The 27081-nt window shown below is 39.6% G+C and overlaps 2 protein-coding genes across 3 annotated transcripts in view; both read left to right on the forward strand.

Moving 5' to 3' along the window:
- Positions 1–1239: 1239 nt before the first annotated feature.
- Positions 1240–1407, forward strand: CTXND2 (cortexin domain containing 2). The gene has a single exon (XM_060007190.1). It carries the CDS (start codon positions 1240–1242, stop codon positions 1405–1407), a length of 168 nt encoding a protein of 55 aa, XP_059863173.1.
- Positions 1408–10435: 9028 nt separating this feature from the next.
- SETDB1 (SET domain bifurcated histone lysine methyltransferase 1) overlaps positions 10436–27081 on the forward strand; it is a 30056-nt gene continuing 13410 nt past the window's right edge. For both annotated transcript variants that reach the window (XM_060029511.1, XM_060029517.1), the window contains exons 1-8: positions 10436–10510; positions 11470–11740; positions 12436–12587; positions 23506–23540; positions 24468–24567; positions 25324–25449; positions 25617–25818; positions 26502–26575. In XM_060029511.1, coding sequence (XP_059885494.1) covers positions 11481–11740; positions 12436–12587; positions 23506–23540; positions 24468–24567; positions 25324–25449; positions 25617–25818; positions 26502–26575 — 949 coding nt within the window. In that variant the 5' untranslated portion in view covers positions 10436–10510; positions 11470–11480. The remainder of the gene's footprint in view (positions 10511–11469; positions 11741–12435; positions 12588–23505; positions 23541–24467; positions 24568–25323; positions 25450–25616; positions 25819–26501; positions 26576–27081) is intronic.

Here is a 27081-nt window from a genome sequence, read left to right on the forward strand (position 1 = left end):
GCTAACATTTTCTTCCATTGTGTGGGTTTTTTCACTTTCTTGATAGTGTCTTTTGAAGCTCAAAAGTTTTAAATTTTGAGGAAGTCCAATTTATCTATTTTTTTCTTTTGTTGCCTGTGATTTTGATGTCATATCTAAAAATCCTTTGCCAAATCCAAAGTTATGAAAATTTACCCCTTTGTTTTCTTCTGCGTTCTATAGTTTTAGTTCTTACATTTGGGTCTTTGATCTATTTTGAGTTAATATTTATATATGGTGTGAAGAAAGGGTCCAACTTCATTCTTTGGCATATGGCTATTCAGTTATCCAAGCACCATTTGTTTTCTTTCCTCATTGAATGGTATTGGCACCCTTCTCAAAAATCAGTTGACAATACATATATGAGTTTATTTCTGTACTCTCAATTCTATTCCATTGATCTATATGTCTATCCTTATGCCAATACGACACTATCTCAATAACTGTAGCTTTATGGTGAGTTTTGAAATTGAGAAGAGGGAGTCCTCTGACTTTGTTCTTTTCAGTATTGTTTTGGTGGATTAAGCTGTCTTTTGTTTTTTGGGGGTTTTTTGCTGCATCACACGGCATGTAGGATCTTAGTTCCCTGACCAGGGATCGAACCCATACCACGTGCATTGGAAGCTCAGTTTCTTAACCACTGGACCACCAGGGAAGTCCGATTAAGTTTTAATAACTGAAACTGATCACTTCTGCGACATACCTGATTTTTAATTAAGACATGGGAATGACAGCACATAGTGATTAGAAAAAATAAAACAATTTTATGTTCATACCTACTAAGTTAAGACCCTACAAGAAATTACTTAAAGTACTCAGAATTTGAATAAATATTAGAGAACGATTTGGACTTAACACAGAACTGGGGTGTTCAAGACAATTTTACCTGGATTTAACAGAGCAAGGAAGCCCCAGTTGATTTCTGAGATACACATAATTGCTCATGTTTTGCCTTGGAGTATTTCTTCCGCTTTTGCATATGTGTATTTCTTGAAGGTCACCTATACTAATGTTATCAGTTTCACAAGTGCCTCAAATAAATCTTGCTAATTTTTTTTGAAAACCCTCTGGTTTCAGCATAGCATTATTAAGAAAATACGTATATACATATACAAACCAGTAAACTTGTTTTATCCTCTTTTGTCTAGGAATATGACAAATCTGAAGACATTCCTGAGGAAGTAGCTACAGCTGGACAAGGGTAAAGAGGTGTGTGTTCTCATGGATGATTCAAGCCTGTCCAGCAGTGTTGATGTAGACAAAGGCTTTGCCATTGCCTTTGTTGTTCTTCTTTTTTTGTTCCTAATGGTGATGATTTTTCGGTGTGCCAAGTTGGTGAAGAATCCCTATAAGGCCAGCTCCACAGCCACAGAATCATCTCTGAGCTGAACTATGAAAAAGCCTGGTAGACCTTCCTTCACAGGAGATATGAAATCTTTTATACAGACATTTACGAAACAGACTTTTATTATTTCACCTCCCTGTTTCTCAGCCTTCTCACTCTTGCATTCCACAATAGGCACATGAGGTTGAGTTGAGAATAATAACAAGGATGAAACACAAGTCAGTCTGTGTTGTTCCTATTCAGGAAAATAGTTACCAAAGTGGGACAGAGACAGGTTGAACTTATTGATTAAAATAAGGCCATGATGGGCTTCCCTGGTGGCGCAGTGGTTGAGAGTCCGCCTGCCGATGCAGGGGACATGGGTTCATGCCCCGGTCCGGGAAGATCCCACGTGCCGCGGAGCAGCTGGGCCCGTGAGCCATGGCCGCTGAGCTTGCGCGTCCGGAGCCTGTGCTCCGCAACGGGAGAGGCCACAACAGTGAGAGGCCCGTGTACAGCAAAAAAATAAAATAAAATAAGGCCATGGGTTTCAATCCTCCAGTATCTAATATTCTTAAGATAAGAAAGTTGGCCATAATTTTATGAGGTAATGTAATATAATATCATGATGCTTGGTAAGGTGCATCTAAAACTAGAAGCCCTCCTAGAGGTGGCCCTAGGAAGTACCTTTAGCTATGCAAATATAAGGGCAGCAGGAACCTTATAAGATAAAGAGTCTTACAGGACCTTTTTAGTGTGTGAGGTTTTATAAAACGTGATGACCCGGGGCTTCCCTGGTGGCACAGTGGTTGAGAATCTGCCTGCCAGTGCAGGGGACGTGGGTTCAAGCCCTGGTCCGGGAAGATCCCACATGCCGGGGAGCAACTAAGCCACGCGCCACAACTACTGAGCCTGCGCTCTAGAGCCCGCAAGCCACAACTACTGAGCCCGCAAGCCACAACTACTGAAGCCCGTGCGCCTAGAGCCCCAGCTCCTCAACAAGAGAAGCCACCACAATGAGAAGCCCGCGCACTGCAATGGAGAGTAGCCTCCACTTGCCGCAACTAGAGAAAACCCGTGCGCAGCAACGAGGACCCAACGCAGCCAAAAAAAGAAAAAAAAAAGCTGATGCCCTTCTCAAGCAGGCAGAGCTCTGTGGTAGAGGGGAACAAATTTGCCTTGCGTGAGTCCCTTAATCTCCCTCAGCCTACATTTACTCATTTACTCATTTATAAAATAACATCTAGTGGGTTGAAAAGAGGCCCTCAAAATGATATGTCCATGTCCTTACCCCTGAAATCTATGAATGTGACCTTATTTGGATAAAGGGTCTTTGCAAATGGAAAGTTAAGGACGTCAAGATGAACTCAACCTGGATTAGTGGGGTGAGCCCTAAATCCAATGACAAGTGTCTTTATAAAAGACAGAAGAGAAGACACAGAGAGAGGGAGATGAAAAGGTCATGTGAAGATGAGTGCAGAGATTGGAGTTCTGCAACCACATCTAAAGAATCCTTGGTGGGAGCCATCAGAAGCTGGAAGAGGCAAGGATGTATTCTCCCCAGAGCCTTTGGAGGGAGTGCAGCCCTGCCAACACCTTGATTTTGGACTTCTAGGCTCCAGAACTCTGAGACAAAATTCTATTGTTTTAAGCCACCTAGTTTGTCTCAACTCTGAGACAAAATTCTATTGTTTTAAGCCATAATTTGTTATGGCAGTCACAGGAAGTTCATATATAATACATCATGATGATGATGATGAGTGTCACAATCAGCATCCCAGGGACCTTTTAAGAGAAAAAAGAAGGAAATCATAATGCCTACTCTCCAAAGTCTGAAGTTAATGGAAATTTGGTAGAGTGAACTAGGGCTAACCGGCAGGAAAGTCTGTAAGAGAATTCATTAGAAGGAAAGGAGGTATCTAGGCCACTGACCAAGGCTCAACACAGGTTTGGCTGAAGAGAATTGGTTCTAGCACAGTAAATAATAGAGACTAAAGCTCTCAAGTCCAGCCAGGCTGGCCAAATGTTCTAGGCAACAGTGACCTCGCATGGGAATGTGAACTAAGAGAGTTGTAACCCTGGAATCTAAGTGTGGGGCATCACTTGGGCTTGTGCAGGGACTTGTACCAGCATGCAGTCACTTCAGAGGAGACTTGTATCCTTGGGACCATGCTGGACCAGGCTTTAGCAGCAATACGAAATGGTATGGAGACATAACTCTAGCCATGCACTGTTAGCAGAGACTTGATAATTGTCTGTGTTCCTGATTCCTGGAAGCAGGACTGCCCCCCTGCTTGGCATGAGTAAATGCTCAGGATTATTTGAAAATGGAGGCAGGGATACTGGAGCCTTCCACTGGAGATACTAGACTTTGCCTTCACCAGAACAGATGGTGCTGTATTGGTTAAACTGGAGAAAGAGAGCAAGAGGTGATTGTACCCTTATTGGCTGAAAAGAAATTCAGGACAAGGTGCAGGTCAGGGTACAATGAAAGCAGATTAAGATTGAAGCAGTACTTGAGGGTTACATGTGTTTCCCTCCAGAAGCTCAGAAATTAACCTTTTCTCCACCTTATAAAATAAAATGCAAGACAAACACATGGTTAATGAGAGCATCCATATATAGTCACTAGAGAGTGACAGGTTTGACTGTTATCCTACTTTCTCCAGTAACCTATCCAAGGAAAAAAAAAAAGTGCGTCAGTCAGAAGAAACGGATCATATGTGGAAGCAGAGAAAGAGTAGCAACCCAAGGCAAACTCACACAGGGCCAGAGTGAATGCTGTTCAGGAAAGAAGGCAATTAGCCATTGGACAGCTGATTATTTCTAGGCTCAGTAGCCAGATAGTCCTTGGTGCGGAGATTCAGGGAGCTGCAGCCCACAGACCTTGGGTCTGTCTGGTTTTATTGCCCACATTACCTCTGTTAATCTGGTGTCCTTAAACATTCCTTTCACTTACCTTAAACTGGCGATTTAGAAATCCAGTGGGTCTGCAAAGAAGTTTTATTGGGCCAGACCCCCTCCAGTGTAATCTACAAAGCGTGTGTGGTTATGTGTTGGGTTTTATATTTGCTTTTTGAGTTGACATTTTAAAATTATTATTGTAAAAGTAACAAATGCACATAATAAAAAAAATTTTTTTTCAGTCATTACCTAAGGATAAAAATGCAGAAAGTTCCTAGACATTGCTTTGTTTCCCAATCCTTCTTTCTAGAGGTAACTGCAATTAAGGTAGTTTGTTTTTGCATATATGTGTATCTTTCCAGACATTCTTCTTTTCCTTTTATTTTTAAAGTAATATTTTTGAATAAACTATCTATTTTCATGTTTCAAAATTCAAAAGGTATAAAATGGTGTACTGTAAAAACTCTTACTCTCACTCTTGTCCCCCACCCTTCCATTTGCCCTCTTCAGAGACAACCAGTGTTAATTTCTTAGGTATCCATCCAGTGATATTTTATGTATATGTATAAAAATGTATATTTTTACTATTATTTAACAACTAATAGCATGGTGTATACCATGTTCTGCACTTGTTTTTCTCATTTAATAAAGTGTCTTGAAAATCACTTCATATTAATACACAAAGAGATTCCTTAGCCTTTTTTAAAAAACACAGCTGAAAAGTATGCCCCTGTTTCGGTGTGCCATAGTTTGTTTAACCAACCCTTGCTGATGAAAATTTATTTTGCTTCTAAATATTTTGTTATTTCAAACAATGTTGTAGAAGATAATTTAGCACTGTATGTCATTTCAAAGGTATGTATTTTAATTCCTAGAATTTGAATTGCTGATTCAGAGTATTGCAGAATTAACAAAATTTTTGAATTAGTTGTCAATATTCAAAACTCAGAAGCTTTCATAAAAAAAAAAAGCTTTTTAAGTTCACTTGAAAAATTGGAGATCTGGCAGCATGATATGTGTGACACAGGACAAACATTAGCTAAACCTAAATATCATCAACTGCTACCTGTAGGTGAGACACGTATTTCCCAGGTGACCACAGTCCTCACTCACCCCATTTTGCTTCTGTACAATACTTTCCTGATGCCTGAAACCCTCTGAGTTTTTAATCCCTATGTTCCTTTGTTTTGATTCTGAGATCACACAGTAACCTTCAGATTATGATCTAATTTCCCCCAAGTCTGTCTCCAAGGAAAGGATTATTTGGCATTCCAAGGTTCTGGACCCCATACTATGATTTCTCATGATCAAGTACTAAGTAGCATATGGTTGTGATTTTTCAACATATCACAATAGATTACAGGAGTGAATATGCTGAGCACACCAACATGAGCATTCCAAATGGTGTATCAGTTATTTATTACTTCATATTATTAAGCTGACAATAAGCTGTCTACTTCAATAATTTGTAAAATTTAATAATGTGAGTCATTTATATCAGGGCCTCATCATCTCTGACTACAGTTAGTCTTCAGTACTTAAAAAAAAATGAAGCCAGAGCTTGGCTCCCTAATATTGCCCTGAAAAGGATTATACAGCTCAAACCTGCCTTTCCTATAGTGCTTCTCAAATTTTAGTGAGCAAATTACTTGGACGTCTTATTAAAATTCAGATTCTGATTCAGTACATCCGGAGTGGGGCCAGAGATTTAGGTTCTCTAGCAGGCTCCCTGATTGCATGTTTAGCAACAAGTCCTTAGAAGACACTTCCCTGAGTCCCACTGCTGATCTACTGAACTGATCACTTCACCTCCTCAGGGCAATGAAGAAATCAGACTGGAATGTGATGCTCCAAATAGCTCCTGTTTCTCTTCAACATCCCCATTCCTCATTTCCACCCCCAGCCCACCCACACACACATCAGAAAGCTGAACGAATCTAACTAATAGAAACATAATCAGGGCAGAGCAAAGATTTCCCTTTAATCATCACACATTACAGAGCACGGCATGTACGGGGCAATATGTCAGTTGCTAGGGGAAACAAAGATGATTAATATAGGAACTCAGCATTGAGATGATCTCAAACCAGCAGAGGAAACACACATACACAGATAACAGACAAGTGGAAAGGAACTAAGGTAACAGAAGAACAGAGGCAAGAGTTAATTCTGCAGGGGGTAAATGATGGTCTAGAACAATGATTCTTTTTTTTTTTTTTTTTGGCTGTGTTGGGGCTTTGTTGCTGTGCATAGGCTGTCTCTAATTGCAGTGAGCAGGGCCTACTCTTCCTTGTGGTGCGTGCGCTTCTCATTGCGGTGGCTTCTTTTGTTGCAGAGTAGGGGCTCCATGCGTGCAGGCTTCAGTAGTTGTGGCTCGCAGGCTCAGTAGTTGTGGCATGCGGGCTCTAGAGCGCAGGCTCAGTAGTTGTGGAGCACAGGCTTAGTTGCTCTGTGGCATGTGGGATCTTCCCAGACCAGGTATTGAACCCGTGTCTCCTGCGTTGGCAGGCAGATTCTTAACCACTGTGCCACCAGGGAAGTCCCTAGAACAATGATTCTTAAACTCTGGTCCCAGTACCAATGGCATGGGCATCAACTGGGAAAATTTTAGACATGCAAATTCTCAGACTCCACCCAGACCTACTCCAAGTGTGGTGTGGGGACAGCAATCTGTGGTTTAACAAGCCCTCCAGGTGATTCTGATACATACTAAAGTTTGACAACTGCTGGTCTATGAAAACTTCACAGAGAACACATTTGAGTTGGGCCTTAGAGAATTAATATTTCACCAACAGAAAGGGAAGGGTCATTCCAGGAGATAGATCACAGTAAACAAAAGTATGAAGATATAAAAGTGAAATGCATAAAATTGTTGTGTAAATAGCATATAATCAGGAGTGTGAAAGGAGAAATGGGAAACATGGCCAGAGAGGTAAATTGGGGCCAAATTATGAAGAGCCTCAAATTTTATACTGTAAAGTTTAAACATAAAGAAAACAGTTTTAAAGCAGGGGAGTGACATGATCAGAGCTACTGATAGAACTGATCTACAGTAAGGCCTATCAATTAGGAGACTATTTTGTCCTGGCAAGAAATAAGATCTAGGGGACTTCCCTGGTGGTCCAGTGGTTAAGACTCTAGGCTTCCAATGCAGGGGGAGCGAGTTCAATCCCTGGTTGGGGAACTAAGATCCCACATGCTGCGTGGTGTGGCCAAAAAAAAATAGAAAGAAAGAAGAAAAAAATAAAGGCAGTAGAATAGGAAAAGAAAGGAGGGAAAAGATATAAAAAGCATTCATAAGCTAGGATAAACAAGCTGTATTGTATAAAGGTTTAAAACCACAAGCTGTAAGGCCAAACTGCTATGCTCTGACACTTTTTAACTTTGTGGTTTGGGAAATTTATTTAATTCTGTACCTCAGTTTTCTCATCCATAAAAAAAGAGACAATAATATATACAATGGAATGTTATTCACCCATAAAAATGGATGAAATCTTGCCATTTGAGACAATATGAATGGACCTGAGGGCATAATGCTAACTGAAGTAATTCAGACAGAGAAAGACAAATACTGTATAATCTCATTTATATGTGGAATCTTAAAGAAAAATAAAGACCACCAAAAACCAATTTGTACAGAGAACAAATTGATGGTTTCCAGAGATGGCAGGGGGCGGGGGGGGGTGGTTAGGTGAAATGGGTGAAGGGAGTTGAAAGGTACAAACTTCTAGTTATGAAATAAAGAAGTCATGGTGATGTAATATACAGCATGGCTACTATAGTTAATAATACTGTATTGCATATTTGAAAGTTGCTAAGAAAAAAATCATAAAATTTCTCATCACAAGAAAAAATTATGTATGGTAGCATGTTAACTAGAATTATTGTGGTGATCATTTTGCAATATACACAAATATCAAAAAAATTATTTGATACACCTGGAACTAACATAATGTTGTAAGTCAGTTATACCTCAGTTTAAAAATTTTAATTTAAAAAAGGAGACAATAATAATAGTTCCTACCTCATAGGATTATTGTGAGGATTAAATTAATGACTGTAAAGTGCTTACAACAGGGCCTGGTATGAAGTAAACACTCAATAGATATCGTGTGTGTGTGTGTGTGTGTGTGTGTGTTTTATAAGGAGTAATATGTCTAAAATTTCTAGCTCAGGTTACAAAATAATACGATCATGAGGTGAGTCTGGAATATTCTGAATTTCAAATATCTAGAGGAGACATTTACTTCTCCGTACCTCAATTCCTGGTGTCTTAACAATTAGAAATAGGCAGTTAGCGTGGTCCCAGGAAACTGGTGGGCAGGTGATATGAGCATAGGTGAAAGTGTGGTTACCAGGATAGGATTTTAAAAACTTTGATGATCCTGGATGCTCAGGCCCTATTTCCAGTCTTACAGAGCAGGTTCTGGGGACTTCCTTGGTGGTCCAGTGGTTAACACTCCAGGCTTCCAATGCTGGGGGCACGGGTTCCATCCCTAGCTGGGGAACTAAGATCCCACATGCATGCGGCACGGTCAAAAAAAAAAAAAGGAGGTTCTGGTTTATACTTTTTAAATGAAGTTAGATGCAGTTAGTGTAAATATAGCTGAACAAATTAAAGCAATAATGAGAGTCAATAGTGGTAGTCAATAGTGGTAGTCAATAATGGTAGTCAATAGTGCTGATTCATCAAATACATCTGCTTCTCCCTCCTTCCAGAGATGAGATGTGACTGTTCTTCTTGGCCCCCTTGTGTTTGGGTAGGGCCTTATGACTCATTCAAGCCAATGAGTTGAAAAGTAGTGTCCTGAGTCACTGTAATTGCCAACGTGAGACCCTCTAGTGTTCTCTCCTTTTGGCAGGGCAGCTCATCAGCCTGGGTTTCTGAGTAGCTATCATGAGCAGAGCTCCACTGTCAACTTTCTAGAGATGATTATGCAGTGTGAGCAAGTAATATGTGTTTTTGTTTTAAGCTTTTGGAGTTGTTTCCGCACATAGCACAGTCTGTCCTGATACAGATACTATTTAAACACATATCAAATTCTTAAAAACTAAACAGTTACCAGTGACTTCCCTGGTGATGCAGTGGATAGGACTCTGTGCTCCCAGTGCAGGGAGCCTGGGTTCAATCCCTGGTCAGGGAGCTAGATCCCACATGCATGCAGCAACTAAGAGTTCGCATGCCACAACTAAGGAGCCCACCTGCCGCAACTAAGACCTGGTGCAACCAAGTAAATAAATAAATTAATTTAATAAATAAATAGTTAACAAATAGTCCTAATGAGGGTGTGGGGAAAAGAGATACTTTCACAGATTTGCTAGTGGAAGTAAAAATTGTTTCAACCTTTTGAAAAGTAATTTGACAGCAGATCCTAATAAAAATGGGAGAAAGTACATTATTTTTTTACTCAGATTCCATTTTGGGGAATCTCTTTCACAGAAATTAAAGTACTACTGCAAACGGATGTTAATGTTTATTGTTGAGTTATTTGTAGTGCCTAAAAATTGAAAACAATCTAAATTCCTAAATATGGTTTAGCCATATTATGAAATATTATGCAACTGTTAAAAAGACAACTTTTATCCTTTTTATTGACTTCATGTTATGTCCACATGTTAAATGAAAACAAAACATAACAAAAAAATCCACATGTTTGACCTGTACACCCAGGCCTAGAAAAGTAAGCTGTTTTATCTCAAAGGAGCAGGGATGGTTAAGTGATGGGGTGGAGAGGAAATTTTCATATTTTTCTTATTACAACTTAATATTCGACTTGTTACAATTTGTACAACTTACGTAATAAAACAAACTCAAGTAAAAGTGAGAAACAATTCTAAACCTAAGAGTGTTTGCCAACAGAGCCTTTACACAATAAACAGTATTGCGGTCACCAATTGGGGGTGGTGGAAGAGGCGGAGCTTCTGTAATATACTCTAGGCCACGCCCACTGAGGTCCCACGCCCACTGAGGTGCCGTTCCGGTCGTTTCTCACGTGTGCCCTGGAAGGCTCTGCCTCGACGCATGCGTACTCGCCTGAGTTTGCCCAGCCTTTGAGGGTTACCCTACACCTTTGGGTTTGACCCCGTCAGGCTACCGTCGCGGCGACCGGAACGGCACCTCAGGTTTGCTTCCGGCGTCTTTTTTTTTTTTTTTTTTTTCCTTCCCTTTCCCTCCCTCACGCTTCTTCCCCTCCCCCTGCTCCCTTTTCCCTTTGGTTTCGTTCTTTCCTACAGAGGCCGACCCCTGAGTCGTGAGTCTGGTTGGTAAGAAAGAGCCCTCATAGCTGGAAGCTGGGAGGTGTGGGAAATACTGTTAATTGAGGTATTTGGAGACCAAGGGCTTGTATGGAATGTTTTGTTTGTGGTAGGAGGTCGGGCGAGAGTGGGAAGGAGGTCTTCCCCGGGAGACTAGCGGGGGCGGGGTTGAGCTGGGTTTGCGGGTGGGTGGGACGCACCCCTAAAATGGATAGCGCGGGGGTGGGGCGGTGTGTGGGCCAAAGAAGAATGGAGGCAGTGAGAACTGGCGCTGGGGTCGCACGGCATTATGGCATCAGTTTTGCTTTAACCGTTTGATAAAAAAAAGCAGTTAACACCAATGTGAGTTGTATGTGGGAGTATTTGAATTGTCGATTTTAGGTAGCCACGGTTTATTCCCAAATTGCTTTATTTCCTTTTACTTTGGGGAAACCTCTTTGCTGCAAGCTTTTCTGTCCTTAAGTATTATACTTTTCAAACAGAAAATTTCCACACAAAAGCAAAGTAATGTAAAGGGAAAAGTAATTAAAGAGAAAACAACGAATTAGGGAGTTGTAGACCAAATCCCTCCAGGTGGGGAGTATTTGTTCAAATTAGGCAGAGCGTGCAAACAAAGATTTATCTCATTAGTCAATTAAAGAACACAGGCCACAGAAATATCTTCCTCAATAAACTGGTTCTCTTCAGTTTCCTAAAACATTGTTTTCGGTAGCTCCCTGTTGCATAATATATGTCTTCCGTGCCCTCTCAAACTTTTGCATTTTATTCAGGCCTATAGTCTGTAGCCTACAGGAGATGAGAACTCTACAAAATCTCAGCATCAGATACTGGAGAATGGGGAAAGAGAACTAACTACGTATATTTGAGTAACAAGTAGCAGAGTAGGAATGAGTTTTATTAGGGGACTGAAATTCTCTATTGCAGTGATAATAACTCCAAAAGTAATTCTAGTTTCCTGCTCCATGTAGAGGACAACAGTATGTCCTCCCTCCCTGGGTGCATTGGTTTGGATGCAGCAACAGCTGCAGTGGAGTCTGAAGAGATTGCAGAGCTGCAACAAGCAGTGGTTGAGGAGCTGGGTATATCTATGGAGGAACTTCGGCAGTTCATTGATGAAGAACTGGAAAAGATGGACTGTATACAGCAGCGCAAGAAGCAACTAGCAGAGTTGGAGACATGGGTAATACAGAAGGAATCTGAGGTGGCCCATGTTGACCAGCTGTTTGATGATGCATCCAGGTAAGAACCACATAGGAAATAGGAGGAAATCTACCTATTGGCAGACATTTTTAAAGTAGTATAATTGTTCATGACATTGTACACTTTGTACTTTAGAAGGTACAGATATGTAGAATCTTACTCTTCCTCAAGGGTGAAGGGCCATAATCTGACCTCACAACCACCCATATAATATAATATTCATCTATCAGAGGCTAATATGCTCAACAGTAGGGGAGTCCAAGTCTTGACTCCCTTCCCCTTCTTTATACGTCACTCTACTTCAGAGCAATTGTTTTGTTTTCTTAGTAGAATCATCTAGGGAGTGCATATTATAAAAACTTGCTGTTTTATGTAACTGCGAAGTTTTAATAAGTTCCTAGAGCCCTGTTTCTACTCCTAAACCCCCAGAAGATTTGTTTCTCCTGCCCTAGTTGTCACTTAGAACATATTTTCAAATAACAACAAGGTAAATAATGAGGTAAGGTTGAAAGGACTGTGCTTTGGGCTTATTTTGGATTTTTGAAGAACTAGTCTGGAAACCACTATTTAAACATTTTTCTATGGGATAAGCATTTAAAATTCAAAACAGAGACACTTTGGAATATGGCCTGTTTAAATAGAGGTCAGTGTATACTGAAATATATATAAATTCTAATAGCTTTTACACCTGCTTCTGCTGGCTTTGACCTTTTCTACGTGTGTTCCAATATTAGGGCAGTGACTAATTGTGAGTCTTTGGTGAAGGACTTTTACTCCAAACTGGGACTACAGTACCGGGATAGTAGTTCTGAAGATGAAGCTTCCCGGCCTACAGAAATAATTGAGATTCCTGATGAAGACGATGATGTCCTCAGTATTGATTCAGGTAAGAGATGAGGCTATGGACAGGAAAATCTCAGGATTAAAATTGAAATGTGGGAAGATGAGCAAATAGAAGATAAAAGAGAGGAGAAACCATTCTTACTAATTCCATATTCCTAACTGTTGGACTTGTCTGTTACAGAAAAAAAAAAGAAGATTGTTAGTATTGATACCATAGATTTTCACTTCTTGCTACTTCCTGATTGAATTATTCTCCTTTCCCCATTCTATGTAACCTGTATTCTGAATTCCCTTGTTTTTCTTTATAGGTGGCATTAGCACCTATGTATATATCTCAAAACAGATTATTTGGTTTTGTCTATTCTTTAACAGTTTTTTGTTTGTTTTTAGTTTATTAATTTATTTTTGGCTGTGTTGGGTCTTCGTTGCTGCGCACAGGCTTTCTCTAGTTGCGGCGTGCAGGCTTCTCATTGTGGTGGCTTTTCTGTGTTGTGGAGCACAGGCTCTAGGCACATGGGCTTCAGTAGTTGTGACACACGGGCTCAGTAGTTGTGTCTCGCAGGCTGTAGAGCGCAGGCTCAGTAGTTGTGGCGCACGGGCTTGGTTGCCCCGTGGCACTTGGGATCTTCCCAGACCAGGGATCAAACCCGTGTCTCCTGCATTGGCAGGTGGATTCTTAACCACTGCGCCACCAGGGAAGTCCCTGGTGTGTAAGTCTTAATGTCCACATTATGTTTCATGTCTGTTGGATACTCCACCTAGGAGTGGAATTGGTAAGTCTTAGGTAAGTGTATGTTTGAGTTTTTAAGAAATCGCTATTGTGTTTTCCAAAGTGGCCATATCATTTTACATTTCCCCTAGCAAAGTGGAATTGTAGCTTTTTTTTTTTTTTTTTTGGCCATGCTGCGTGGCTTGTGGGATCTCTGTTCTCCAACCAGGGACTGAACCCAGGCCACAGCAGTGAAAGCCGGAATCCTAACCGTTAGGCCACTAGGGGACTCCCTCACATTGTGATTGTAGTTTGCATGTTCCTAAAGACATTGAGCATCTTTTCACATACTTATCTGCCATTTATGTATGTTCTTTGAGGAAATAGCTATTCAAATAGTTTTGCCTTTTTTAAAAAATTGGATTGTCTTTTTATTATTGACTTTTCTAAGTCAATATATATAAGTCTTCTGACTTATTATACTTTAGGTACAATTCATTTATCAGACCTATTTTACAAACATTTTCCCAGATGTGGTCTTTTCATTTTCTTAATGGTGTCTTTTGAAGAATAAAAATTCTTAACGTAAGAGCTGAGGGTAGTTGGTTGGTTTGTTTTGCTTATGGCTATCCAGTTGTTCCACCACCATTGGTTGAAAAGACTATTCTTTTGGTATCCTTGTCAAAAATCAGCTGGCTATATGTTGTAGTTGAGGGTCACATTGAACTAAATGTTTATTTTTATACCAGCACCACACTGTCTTAATTACTGTAGCTTTACAGTAAGTATTAAAATCACTTAGTGAAAGTCCTCCAAATTCATTTGTATTTCATATATAATCCAAATAAATTTTAGCATCAGCTTATCAGTTTCCTAGAATTTTTTTGTGGCTCCCTTAGGATTTTCTATACATTAGACCATGTTGTCTGCAAATAGTTATTTTACTTCTTCCTTTCTAATCTAGATGTCTTGTGTTTTTCCCGTGCCTTATTATGCTTGCTAGAACCTCCAGTATGATGTTAAAAAAAGAGCAGACATCCTTTCCTTGTTCCTGATTTTATCAGGGAAGCATTTTATGTTTAGTCATTAATTATGATGTGAGCTATAGGTATCCTTTATCAGGTTCAGAGAAGTTGCTTCTATTCCTAGTTTGCTGAGAGTTTTTATAATAGCTGGATTCGATTTCAGATTTTGTCAGCTACTTTTTCTCTGTTGTCCTCAGGTGATCATATGGCTTTTGTCCTTTATCCTATTAATAGGATGTATTACAATAATTATTTTTTATATGTTAAACCAATCTGTTGTTCCTGGAATAACTCTCCCATCCCCACCCCCCACTTTGTCTTAGTGTATAATCCTTTTTATATGTTGCTGTATTGGATTTGCAAATGTTTTAACAATTTTTGCACATATGTTTGAGGGCTATTGGTTTGTAGTTTTATTGTGATGTCTTTGGCATTGGTAGCAGGGTAATATTGGCCTTATAAGATGAGTTGGGAGGTGTTCCTTCCTCTGAGTTGTGTGGAATGGTATTATTTCTTCCTTAAATGTTTGATAAATTAAGCAATGAGACCATCTTGGCCTGGACTTTTCTTTGTGGAAAGATATTTTTTAAGTAAGCTTTTTAGTTTGGAATCATTTTAGATTTATGGAAAAATTGCAAAGGTAATAGAGAGTTCCTGCATACCTTTCACCAGTTTCTTCTAATGTTAATGTTACCATGGTATATATTGGTCAAAACTAAGAAACAAACATTGGTACATTACTTTTATCTAAACTCCAGACTTTATTCAATTTCTGGACTTCTTCTGTTCCAGGATCCAATCCAGGATATCACATTGAATTTATCGTGGGAAGATAAATCATTAATCCATTTTCTTTACCTGATATATCTATTTTAATATAATCACTAATCTATTTTCTTTACCTGAAATATCTATTTAGATTTTCAGTTTCTTCTCAAGTTGATTTTGTTCATTTGTGTCTTTCTAGGAATTTGTTCACTTTATCAAAGTTGTCTAAATTATTGCCATAAAGTTGTTCATAGTATTCCCTTATGATCCTTTTTAATTTCTGTAGGTTCTGTAGTGATGTCCCTTTCATTCCTGATATTGGTTATTTAGATCTCCTCTTTTTTTTCTTGATTAGTCTAGATACAGGTTTATCAATTCTTGTTCTTTTACAAGGAACCAGTATTGGGGATTCATTGATTTATTTTTGCTACTGTTTCTCTGTTTTCTATTTCATCGATTTCTACTCTGATCTCTATTTTCTTCCTTCCACTTTTTTTGGGTTTGATTTGCTCTTCTTTTTCTAGTTTCTTAAAGTCAAAGCTGAGACTATTGACTTTAGACCTTTCTTTCTAATATAAACATTTAAAGCTATAAATTTCCCTCTGAGCATGCTTTGCTGCATCTCATAAATTTTTATGTTGAATTTTCATTTTCATGTAACTCATACATTTTAATTTCCTTTGTGATTTTTTTCTTTGACCTTGGGTTTCCTTTTTAACTAGGCACTCTTGGGTCCTCTTTGCATATGCATATTTTAGCAGTCACCCAAAAATGTATAGAGAATTTATCTAAGCCTGTCTGTGACTCTCTCATTTTCAGAATCTCCTGGTTAAATTTACTGGTTTGCCGCTTACCCTAAACAAGAGCTACAACCTCAAATTAGCAAATCTGCTTGTTATGGCTAGCACCTCAGTGATAAAGCTACAGTTTTTGCCCACCAAGCTAGAGGTGGAGCAGGGATGGGAGCTGCCCCAGGCAAGAGATCCATAGACTCCCACCTTTGTTACCAGAAGATTTAGCAGTTTTTCAGGGATACTTATCAATCTATTGTTTGCCTTTGGTCAAATTTCCAGTGTCCTAAAATGATTTTTTTTTAATTTTTTGGCTGCATTGGGTCTTCGTTGCTGCACAGACTTTTTCTAGTTGCAGTGAGCTGGGACTCCTCTTCATTGCAGTGCATGGACTTCTCACTGTGGTGGCTTCTCTTGTTGCAGAGCACGGGCGCTAGGCGCACAGGCTTCAGTAGTTGCGGTGCATGGGCTCAGTAGTTGTGGCTTGCGGGCTCTAGAGCTCAGGCTCAGTAGTTGTGGTGCATGGGCTTAGTTGCTCTGCGGCGTGTGGGATCTTCCCGGACCAGGGATCAGTCCCATGCATTGGGAAGGGGATTCTTAACCACTGCACCACCAGGGAAGTCCTGAAATGATTGCTTTTGACAATTTTGTCCAGTTTTATAGTTGTTTTCTGCATAGGGGGATTGTCCAATCTTGTCACATCACTATTACCAGAAGTGCTGTAGTTTTGCCTGTTTTTGAACTGTATAAATGGAATCTTAGACACTGTATGCATTCTTCCATGACATCTTCAACATCATGCTGATGTGTGATGCTTGGTTCAGTTGCTACTGCAGTATGGTGTTGTTCCATTATGTGAATATGCCACAGTTTATCTAGTCTCCGAACAGTTGACATTTCATTTGTTTTCAGTTTTTTTGCAATTGTAAATAATGCCCTAAATATTCTTGTAAATGATTCTTGATGCACATGTGCAAGAATCTTTTTAGGATATCCTAGGGTACTGTAAGAGTGGAGTTGCTAGTTCTTAGGATATAGAATTTTCAACCTTGCTGGATAATTAGTGACCAAACAGCTTTCCAAAGTGGTTGTGCCAATTTATATTTATACCAGTGGCTGAGAGTGACCTGTGTTCCACATCCTTGACAACACTTAGCACTCTCATTTTAAAATTTGATTTCCCTGTCTACAGATGAACTTGGGAATCTTTTCATGTGTTTGTGAGTCATCTGTAGGTTTTCTTTGTTATGTCTGTTCATGTATCTTGCTCATTTGCTCAACTGTTTTTTTTAATTCATAGGAAGTCTACCTATTATTCCTATAATTATAATTACTAATCCTTTGCAGTTATAAGATGCACATATCACTCCAACCTTATGTCTTGTCTTTACTTTTTATGTTATTTGTTAATAAACAGAAGTTCTAACGTTAACATTTTCTTTTATGGTCATTGCTTTTTATATCCTTACTGCCCTGAGTCTATAAAGATCTTCTTTTACATTGCCTTTGAAAGTTTCATAGTTTTGTCTTTCACATTTAAGTCTTAATTCCAAATGGAATTTCTTTTTTTCTTTTTTTCATATTGTTCTTAAACAATTTCCAGCACCATTACTGAAATGTGTCCCCTCCTATTGATTTACATTGCCTACTCTATCATAAATTATTTCCATATATTTGTGTGGGTTTGTTTCTGGACTTTCTGTTCTGTTTCACTGGTCTGTCATTTCCTCCTGTTTCAACTCTATAGAGCCTATCACTGTGGCTTTATAATATCTTTTAACTCTAGTAACCTCAGTTTCTTGTTCTTCTTCACAGATGTCTTGGTTCTTTTTCACCTGTTGTGCTTATATTTATATTGAGAGTTAGCTTGTCATGTTCCCCACTTCCCCCCCACCAATAAAAACCCCCAAACCATTGACGTTATCACAAGATTAATTTAGGAATAGTTGATAATTTCATGGTATTTGACTCTCCTATACAAAGATCATTTATGTAGTCCTTAACATTTTTCAGGAGGGTTGATTAATTTTCTCCACGGAAAGCTTGCACGTCTTCTGTCAGATTTATTCCCAACTACCATTTTCAGTAGCCACAAAAAATATCTTTTTTAAGAAAATACATTTCCAGGGGCTTCCCTGGTGGTGCAGTGGTTGAGAGTCTGCCTGCTAATGCAGGGAACACGGGTTCGAGCCCTGGTCTGCGAGGATCCCACATGCCGCGGAGCGACTAGGCCCGTGAGCCACAACTACTGAGCCTGCGCGTCTGGAGCCTGTGCTCCACAACAAGAGAGGCCGCAGTAGTGAGAGGCCCATGCACCGCAATGAAGAGTGGCTCCTGCTTGCCACAACTAGAGAAAGCCCTCGCACAGAAACAAAGACCCAACACAGCAAAAATAAATAAATTAATATCCTTCTTTTAAAAAAAAAAGAAAATACATTTCCAACTAGTTGCTGCTGGTATATAGACATGCAGTTGACTTTTGCATATAGATTTTTGTATCTGACAATCTTATTAAATTTTTATTTCTATGATTTCATTTAAGTTTTCTATGTAGACTGTCATCTGAAAATAATTGCAGTTTTTCCTCCTTTCCTATACTTATGGCAGATAAGTCTTGTTTTTCTTGTCATGTTTCACCAGCTAAGACCTTTATTATAATGTTAAATGGGAGTAATGATGATGACAAGGACTTCCTTGTCTTGTGGCTTGTTTGGTGGTTATTTTTGGTTGTTTCGTTTTTGATAGGTAAGAAGTGGATTTATTTAGAGAGAAACACACTCCACAGACAGAGTGTGGGCCATCTCAGAAGGCGAGAGCGGCCCTTGTGGCTTGTTTTAAAGGGCATGTTTTCATCTTATACTATTTTTTTTTTTTTTTCATCTTATACTATTAAGGCTGATTGCTTGTTACAGGTTTTCGAAGATGTCATTTGTCAGGTAATAGAACTTGTCCCATATTTTTAGTTTGCTGGGAGTTTTTATCATGAGTAGATGTTGATTTTATTGGACATACTTTATATATCTAGTAAAATTATTATGTGAATATTTTTCTTTAAATCACTAAGTTTTCCAACCTTATAGTCCTTGGATGACTCCAACTAAATATATCGTTTTTAAACATTTCTGGATTTGTTGTGCTGATATTTAGGATTTTTGCATCTTCTCTTTTATAACAGAGATAGGCCTATAATTTTTTTTTTTGGTACTACCCTTCTGTGATTTTAATATTGAGATTTTGATGGCCTTGTAGAATGGAATAGGCAGTATTTCTTCTTTTAATTCTTGGGAAGTGTTTGCAAAATTGGAATTATGTACCCCTTGAGCGTTTGATAGAATTTGCCTATGAAGCCATCTAGGTATCTATTTACTTTGTGCAAAGCTTTTCTATTTCTTTGAGTCAGATTTGGTAACTTGTAATTTTCTGGTAATTTATATTTTTTCTTAAGTATTCAATTTATTGGTATAAAGTTTCTGCTTATATTTTTAGCAAAGCTGGACATTTAATTCAGACCTTTTGTACAGGTGACTATACTCCCTCATGCTCCCTCTGTCCTGTTCCTCATGTCTTAACTTGGTGACTTAGAGTTCTGGAGATGACTGATGGTAATGGTTGCACAGTGACATGAATGTACTTAATACCACTGAACTGTACACTTAAAAATGGTTAAGATGGTAAATTCTGTGTTATGTATATTTTGCCACAATAAAAAAATTGGGGGAAAAAAGAATCAGATTTGTAGGTCCTGATGGGGAATACTTTCCTAGTAATTTTAGGTGTGGAGATAAAAAGCAACATAAAAACTGCATGAAGGGGACTTCCCTGGTGGTCCAGTGGTTAAGAATACGCCTTCCAATGCAGGGGATGCAGGTTCAGTCCCTGATTGGGGAACTAAGATCTCACATGCTGTGGGGCAGCTAAGCCTGTGCGCCTCAACCAGAGAGCCTGCGTGCCGCAAACTACAGAGCCCACGAGCTCTAGAGCATGCACACTCTGGAGCCTGTGCACCACAACTAGAGAATCCCGTGTGCCACAATGAAGAGCCCACGCACCATAACTAAAGATCCTGCATGCCACAACAAAGATCCCGTGTGCTGCAACTAAGACCCAATGCAGCCAAAAATAAAAACAAAAAAACTGCATGTTGGGACTTCCCTGGTGGCACAGTGGTTAAGAATCTGCCTGCCAATGCAGAGGACACGGGTTCGAGCCCTGGTCCAGGAAGATCCCACATGCCATGGAGCAACTAAGCGCATGTGCCACAACTCCTGAGCCTGTGCTCTAGAGCCCGCGATCCACAACTACTGAGCCTGTGTGCCACAACTATTGAAGCCCGCACACCTAGAGCCCATGCTCCACAACAAGAGAAGTCATTGCAATGAGAAACCTGTGCACTGCAACGAAGAGTAGCCCCGCTTGCCACAAATAGAGAAAGCCTGTGCACAGCAACGAAGACCCAGTGTAGGCAGACACACATACATACATACATACATAAATTTATTTTAAAAAAAACGTGCGGGCTTCCCTGGTGGTGCAGTGGTTGAGAGTCCGCCTGCCAATGCAGGGGACACGGGTTCGTGCCCCGGTCTGGGAAGATCCCACATGCCGCGGAGCGGCTGGGTCCGTGAGCCATGGCCTCTGAGCCTGTGAGTCCGGAGCCTGTGCTCCACAACGGGAGAGGCCACAACAGTGAGAGGCCCACGTACCGCAAAAAAAAAAAAAAAAAAAAAACCTGCATGTTGAGTGTGAGTAAAAGGATGAAGGCAGGATAGAATACATATGTAACTTTGCAGAATATCTTTGGCTGCAAAAGATACTGTTAATATTGGTTATTTCTGAGGCAAGTAACGAGAAGCAGGGGCAGGAGGGAGACTTATTTTTGATTGTGTGTCCTTTTATAATGTTTGAATTTTTTACCACATGAATGTATCTAAATATATTTTAAAGGTAAAAATCCCTGCAAGATTAATAACCGTCCGTCCTTAATTTGTCCTCAAATATAGAACATGTGTTTTGAAGCCTTTTACAGTTGTGGAGTTCTAAGATAACAGATATTAATCATATGCCATAGTCACAGTTCTTTGAGGAATGTGTGCACATGCACAGGTGTGTCTGTGTATTCTCTCCAAGGTTGAGTTCATATCAAATAAATAATTTTGTATCCTAACTTTTAAAACTTAATATATATCATTAGCATTGCCTCGTGTTATTGAAGATTCTTTATGAACCTCATTTAGATATGTTGTAGTTTATTTAACTATTCTTGTTATTTTCAGAAATGTACATTGCTTTCCATTTTTGTTTTTATTTATTTAGTTATTTTTGCTACTTTCCCCCCCCAGTTTTATTGAGATATAATTGACAAATAATATAGTATTAGTTTAAGGTATAAGACATAATGATTTGATATGTATGTTTATTGCAAAATGATTACCACCATTGCCTTTTTTAATTTTAATTTATTATTTGGCTGCGTCAGGTCTTAGTTGTGGCTTGTGGGATCTTCATTGCAGCATACGGGATCTTTTGGCGCAGCATGCGGGCTTCTCTCTAGTTGTGGTGCGCGGGCTACAGAGCGCACGGGCTCAGTAGTTGCAGTGTGCAGGTTTAGTTGCTCCACAGCATGTGGGATCTTAGTTCCCCGACCAGGATCAAACCAGCGTCCCCTGCGTTGGAAGGTGGATTCTTAATCATTGGACCACCAAGGAAGTCCCCCCATTTTTAAATATACGTTATAAATATCTAAAATTTCACTGTACGATACAGTAGCCACTATCCACATGTGGCTACTTAAATTATGTGAAATGTGGGAATTCCCTAGCAGTCCAGTGGTTAGAACTCCACACTTTCACTGCCAAGGGCCCAGGTTCAATCCCTGGTCAGGGAACTAAGATCCTGCAAGCCATGTGGTGTGACCAAAAATAAAAAAATATGTGAAATGTGAAGCCTAGTATTTTCCAGAATGTATAAAGAACTCTTACAACTCAAGAATAAAAAGACAAATGACCCAATTAAAAATGGGCAAAAGATTTGAATAGATATTTCTTCAGAGAAGATGTGAAAATGACCAATAAGTATATGAAAAGATGTTCAACATCATTAGTTGTTAAGGAAATGCAAGTCAAAACTACTTTATACTTACTAGGATAGCTGTAGTTAAAAAGATAGACAGTAATAAGTGTTGACAAGGATGTGGAGAAATTGGAATCCTCTAAATTGCTGGTGGGAATGTAAAATGGTACAGCCAGTTTGGACAAATCTTTCAGTTCCTCAAAAGGTTAAACCTTATGGCCTAGCAATTCCACTCCTAGCCATATACCCAAGAGAAATGAGAACATATGCCCACATGAAAACTGATATTCAGATGTGCCTGTCAACATTATTCATAACAGCCAAAAAGCGGAAACAACCCAAATGTCCATCAACTGATGAATGGATAAATAAAATATGGCATAGCCATACAATGGAATATTATTCAATCATATAAAGGAATGAAGTGCTGATAAATGTTGCAACATAGATGAATCTGATATGATGCACCACATATAATATGACTCCGTTTATATGAAATATCCAGAATAGGCAAATCCATAGAGACACAAAGTAGATTAATGTTTGCTGGGGGTTGTGGGAAGGGTGGAATGGGGAGTGAGTGCTAATGGGTATTTTCATCACTCCGGAAAGAAACCCCATACTCATTAGTGGGGTTTCTTTTCAGGGTGATGAAAATGTTCTAGAATTAGATAGTGGTGGTGGTTGTACAACCTTGTGAATACACTAAAAACCACTGAATTAAACATTTTAAATGGGTAAATTTCTTGGTATGTGAATTATACCTGATTTTAAAAGAATTTTTAGTAAAATTTAAAGTTCGTTTCATGTGCTTAGTAGCCAAATTTTAACATATTAGACAGTGTAGATACAGAACATGTTTATCATAGCAGGAAGTTCTGTTGGACAGCACTACTCAAGAAGAAACATTTTTGCTTAATTCACTGACTATATTTCACTTTTCAAATCATTCAAATAACCCATAAATTATTGTTATAAGAATTCAAATATTTGGGCTTCCCTGGTGGCGCCATGGTTAAGAATCCGCCTGCCAATGCAGGGGACACGGGTTTGAGCCCTGGTCTGGGAAGATCCCACATGCCATGGAGCAACTAAGCCCACATGCCACAACTGCTGAGCCTGTGCTCTAGAGCCCGCGAGCCACAACTGCTGAGTCCGTGTGCCACAACTACTGAAGCCCAAGCGCCTAGAGCCTGTGCTCCTCAACAAGAGAAGCCACCACAATGAGAAGCCCATGCACCGCAACGAAGAGTAGCCCCCGCTCGCCGCAACTAGAGAAAGGCCACGCACAGCAACAAAGACCCAATGCAGCCAAAAAATAAAAATAAACAAATTTAAAAAGAGAGAATTCAAATATTTGAAAATCCCACAGAATATCACCTGTCCCAGTACTTTATCCCCAGGTAAGCACTGTTACCTATTTGCTGTGTATCTTTCTAAATGCTTTTGGTACTTTCACATAGATATGTATATCTATATCTAGTTTTCAGTTGTTATCAATAATGTTTCCATGGTAATCCTGTTAAGTAGCTTAGTTCTTGATTTCTTGGAAATTCTTATGTGTAAGTCCCTTACACTCAGAGTTTTTCTCATCTGTAGGTGATGCTGGGAGCAGAACTCCAAAAGACCAGAAGGTAAGTTGGGATGGGTAAGAGAAGGGTGAGAGATAAGAATATGAAAATGGGAGAAACTTTTGGCCTGACCATTCGGTCAGTTCAGCTATCAGCATATAATCGTTCACCCTGCATAATCAGCCCTATGGGTTGCAGTTCTCTAATAGGTGTTAAAAGAATGCGAAAGTTTCTTATAGATGCATGCACTGAGTGCTGTATGAATGTAGAATTTGGCAGTTAAATTAGTCAAGGATAGCTTCCTAAAGCTGATTTCTGAACCAGATTTGTAAGAAAGGGCAGGTTTTGCCTGATAAAGTAACTATAAGCTTCTAAACATAACTCATTCTATTTTGCTTTTTAAAAGACAAGTTCTTATGCTGGAGAACTGGTGCTACATATATACAATGGAATATTACTCAGCCATAAAAAGAAATGAAATTGAGTTATTTGTAATGAGGTGGACCTAGAGTCTGTCATACAGAGTGAAGTAAGTGAGAAAGAGAAAAACAAATACTGTATGCCAACACATATATATGGAATCTAAAAAAAAAAACAAAAGGTTCTGATGAACCTAGGGGCAGGACAGGAATAAAGATGCAGATGTAGAGAATGGATGTGAGGACACAGGGAGGGGGAAGGGTAAACTGGGATGAAGTGAGAGAGTAGCATTGACATACATACACTACCAAATGTAAAATAGATGGCTAGTGGGAAGCAGCTGCATCGCACAGAGAGATCAGCTTAGTGCTTTGTGACCACCTGGTGGGGGGGGATAGGGAGGGTGGGAGGGAGAGGATATGGCGATATATGTATACATATAGCTGATTCACTTTGTTGTACAGCAGAAACTAGCACAACATTGTAAAGCAATTATATTCCAATAAAGATGTTAAAAAAGAAACGGTGCTACTATTTTAAAACTTGATTCCCTCATCCCTTTCCTTACAGCTCCGTGAAGCTATGGCTGCCTTAAGAAAGTCAGCTCAAGATGTCCAGAAGTTCATGGATGCTGTCAACAAGAAGAGCAGTTCCCAGGATCTACACAAAGGTTAGAGTCAGGAAGCACCTCGGTATAGGTGCGGGCATGAAATCCTACAAAGAGATTTCATGGATAACTGGCTTTGTTTTAGCATTTCAGAATCCTTCTTCACCTCTGTTTGGTTCTTTTAACACCACAGATTTTCCTTGCTGTCTGCTTGTCGTTTCTCCCCCTGCTGAACAGCTTACGGGATCTTAGTTCCCCAACCACGTATTGAACCTAGGCCCACGGCAGTGAAAATGCAGAGTCCTAACCACTGGACCACCGGGGAAGTCCCTTGGCTTAAGTCTTTTGTCTGCTGGTTTTCTACTGTGTGATGGCTTTGTCCAAATACCTTTTTAGCTCCATGTTCATGATTTCTTCTTCCAGATGAAGGTTAAAGAGAAGAGAGTAACTCAAACCCTTAAAAAGAGGTCTGAGGGAAGCTTTGTAGAGTGTGGCTGTTAAGAGATCCCTCCCAGGAATATGTTTTATAAAATGCTACGTGGCATTTAATGAGTGGTAATTAATGTTATTAATAAGGAGTTGGAAATATTTGGTTAAAGTGAGATGGTCTTGAGTTACATGTGAATTTCAATTCAAGTTTTTCCTGTTAGCATAAACAGTTGATTCGACTGTGTCTTATATTTCTGCCCTTGGCCAACAGAGCAGTAAAAGTGTCTAAGGATCAAAAGATTACCCCACTTGCCCCAATAACCCAGTACTTTCTTTATTTTTCCATTCTTTCCCCAGTCTATGCCATATCTCTTTATGCTTTCTTCCTAGGAACCTTGAGTCAAATGTCTGGAGAATTGAGTAAAGATGGTGACCTGGTGGTTAGCATGCGCATTCTGGGCAAGAAGAGAACTAAGACGTGGCACAAAGGCACCCTTATTGCCATCCAGACGGTTGGTATGTTCAAGCTAGAGGAAGAACTAATGAAAGACAACCTGCAGGTCTCCAATGCTGATTGTTTCTTTTCCCCATAGCCTTGCCTTTTGTCTCTCACATAGCAACCAGGATTCACACAGAAACTGATGGTTTTTAAAATTTTTTGTTTATCTTTCCCTTTTACTCAGGGCCAGGGAAGAAGTACAAGGTGAAATTTGACAACAAAGGAAAGAGTCTTCTGTCAGGGAACCATATTGCCTATGATTACCACCCTCCTGCTGACAAGCTGTATGTGGGCAGTCGAGTAGTGGCCAAATACAAAGATGGGAATCAGGTCTGGCTCTACGCTGGCATTGTAGCTGAGACACCAAACGTCAAAAACAAGCTCAGGTACCTGGACAGAGGATTGTAAAGAGAGTGGGAGCCAGGAGCACAGCACCTGCCCTGTTCAAGCCACAGTCCAGATCTCACAATTAGCTTTTGTGTTCTTAGTCCCCAGTGGCCAGAAACTCTTTCTTTGCCATGGAGTCATGTGGATGATTCTTTCTCGCCACCCCCACACACACACCCTTTTTTCTCCTTTTCTCAAGGAGAAAACTGGGTAGGGGAGAATAATTCAGATTGATTAATGGTTAGGTGGAATAGAGAATTCATATAGAAGGAAGAAATGGAGACTAAATGTTTTTCAGCAGTTTAGGAATCTGACAGTATAATGAGAATAAATAGCTTTTGGCAAAGTGGGGATATGTTGGTTAGATTAAGGGAGAATTCTAATATTATTTTCCATTATGGTTTATCACAAGATATTAAATATAGTTCCCTGTACCATACAGTAGGACCTTATTGTTTATCCATTCTGTATGTAATAGTTTGCATCTGCTAACCTAAGGGAGAATTCTTAACTCTTGGGGTGGGAAGAGAGAATAGTAGGAAGAAAGTAGTGCACCGAACATCTTCCCTGGAGTGTGTCCTGTTTGTGATCCAGAGGCGTGGAAGCTATGATAAGATAATTTCTGTCGGTCGAGTTAAATATCATAACCCCCAATCTTTCTACCGTCACTCTTTCCTTACAGGTTTCTCATTTTCTTTGATGACGGCTACGCTTCCTATGTTACACAGTCTGAACTGTATCCCATTTGCCGGCCACGTGAGTGTCCCTCCTTTCTTCCTTAGTTCTATCCATTTCCTCCTCTACCTTGTATTTCTTCTTAACACAACCAATTAAAAGGCCCTAATGTTTTTGTTGCTTTAGTCTCAAAGAGGATAAGTTTCATTAATGTCCTTTGAGAGTTACAGTTTAATTTGCTCATCTCTAGTGCTGGGTCTTTGCGGCCAAAGAGTCAGACACTAGAAGAGCATGACTTACCTTGAGTGGATGCTCATATTGTAGATGTCTTTTGATTTCATTTCTGAGTGATTTAGGTTTGAGAAGATATTACTTCTTTCCTAGTCTCATGCTTAATCTAACATTTGTATAAATCTGTAGTCTGCATAGTGCTTTCATAGCACTTTCTCATGGTGCTTTCTACAGAAGCTGTATTGGATGGGGGCTTCATAGTGTCCTCTGTACTTGTGACTCTGGCTTGGGAGAGACTCTTAACAGAAGCAACTGTTTTTAATTGCAGAAGAGTCAACTAACATGGCTGTGTTTCC

The sequence above is a fragment of the Delphinus delphis genome, chromosome 1, assembly GCF_949987515.2.
Source record: "Delphinus delphis chromosome 1, mDelDel1.2, whole genome shotgun sequence".
Classification (NCBI taxonomy): Eukaryota; Metazoa; Chordata; class Mammalia; order Artiodactyla; family Delphinidae; genus Delphinus; species Delphinus delphis.

Coding starts and splice junctions, on each gene's coding strand:
- CTXND2 (XM_060007190.1), top strand. CDS start 1,240: ATGGATGATTCAAGCCTGTCCAGCAGTGTTGATGTAGACAAAGGCTTT.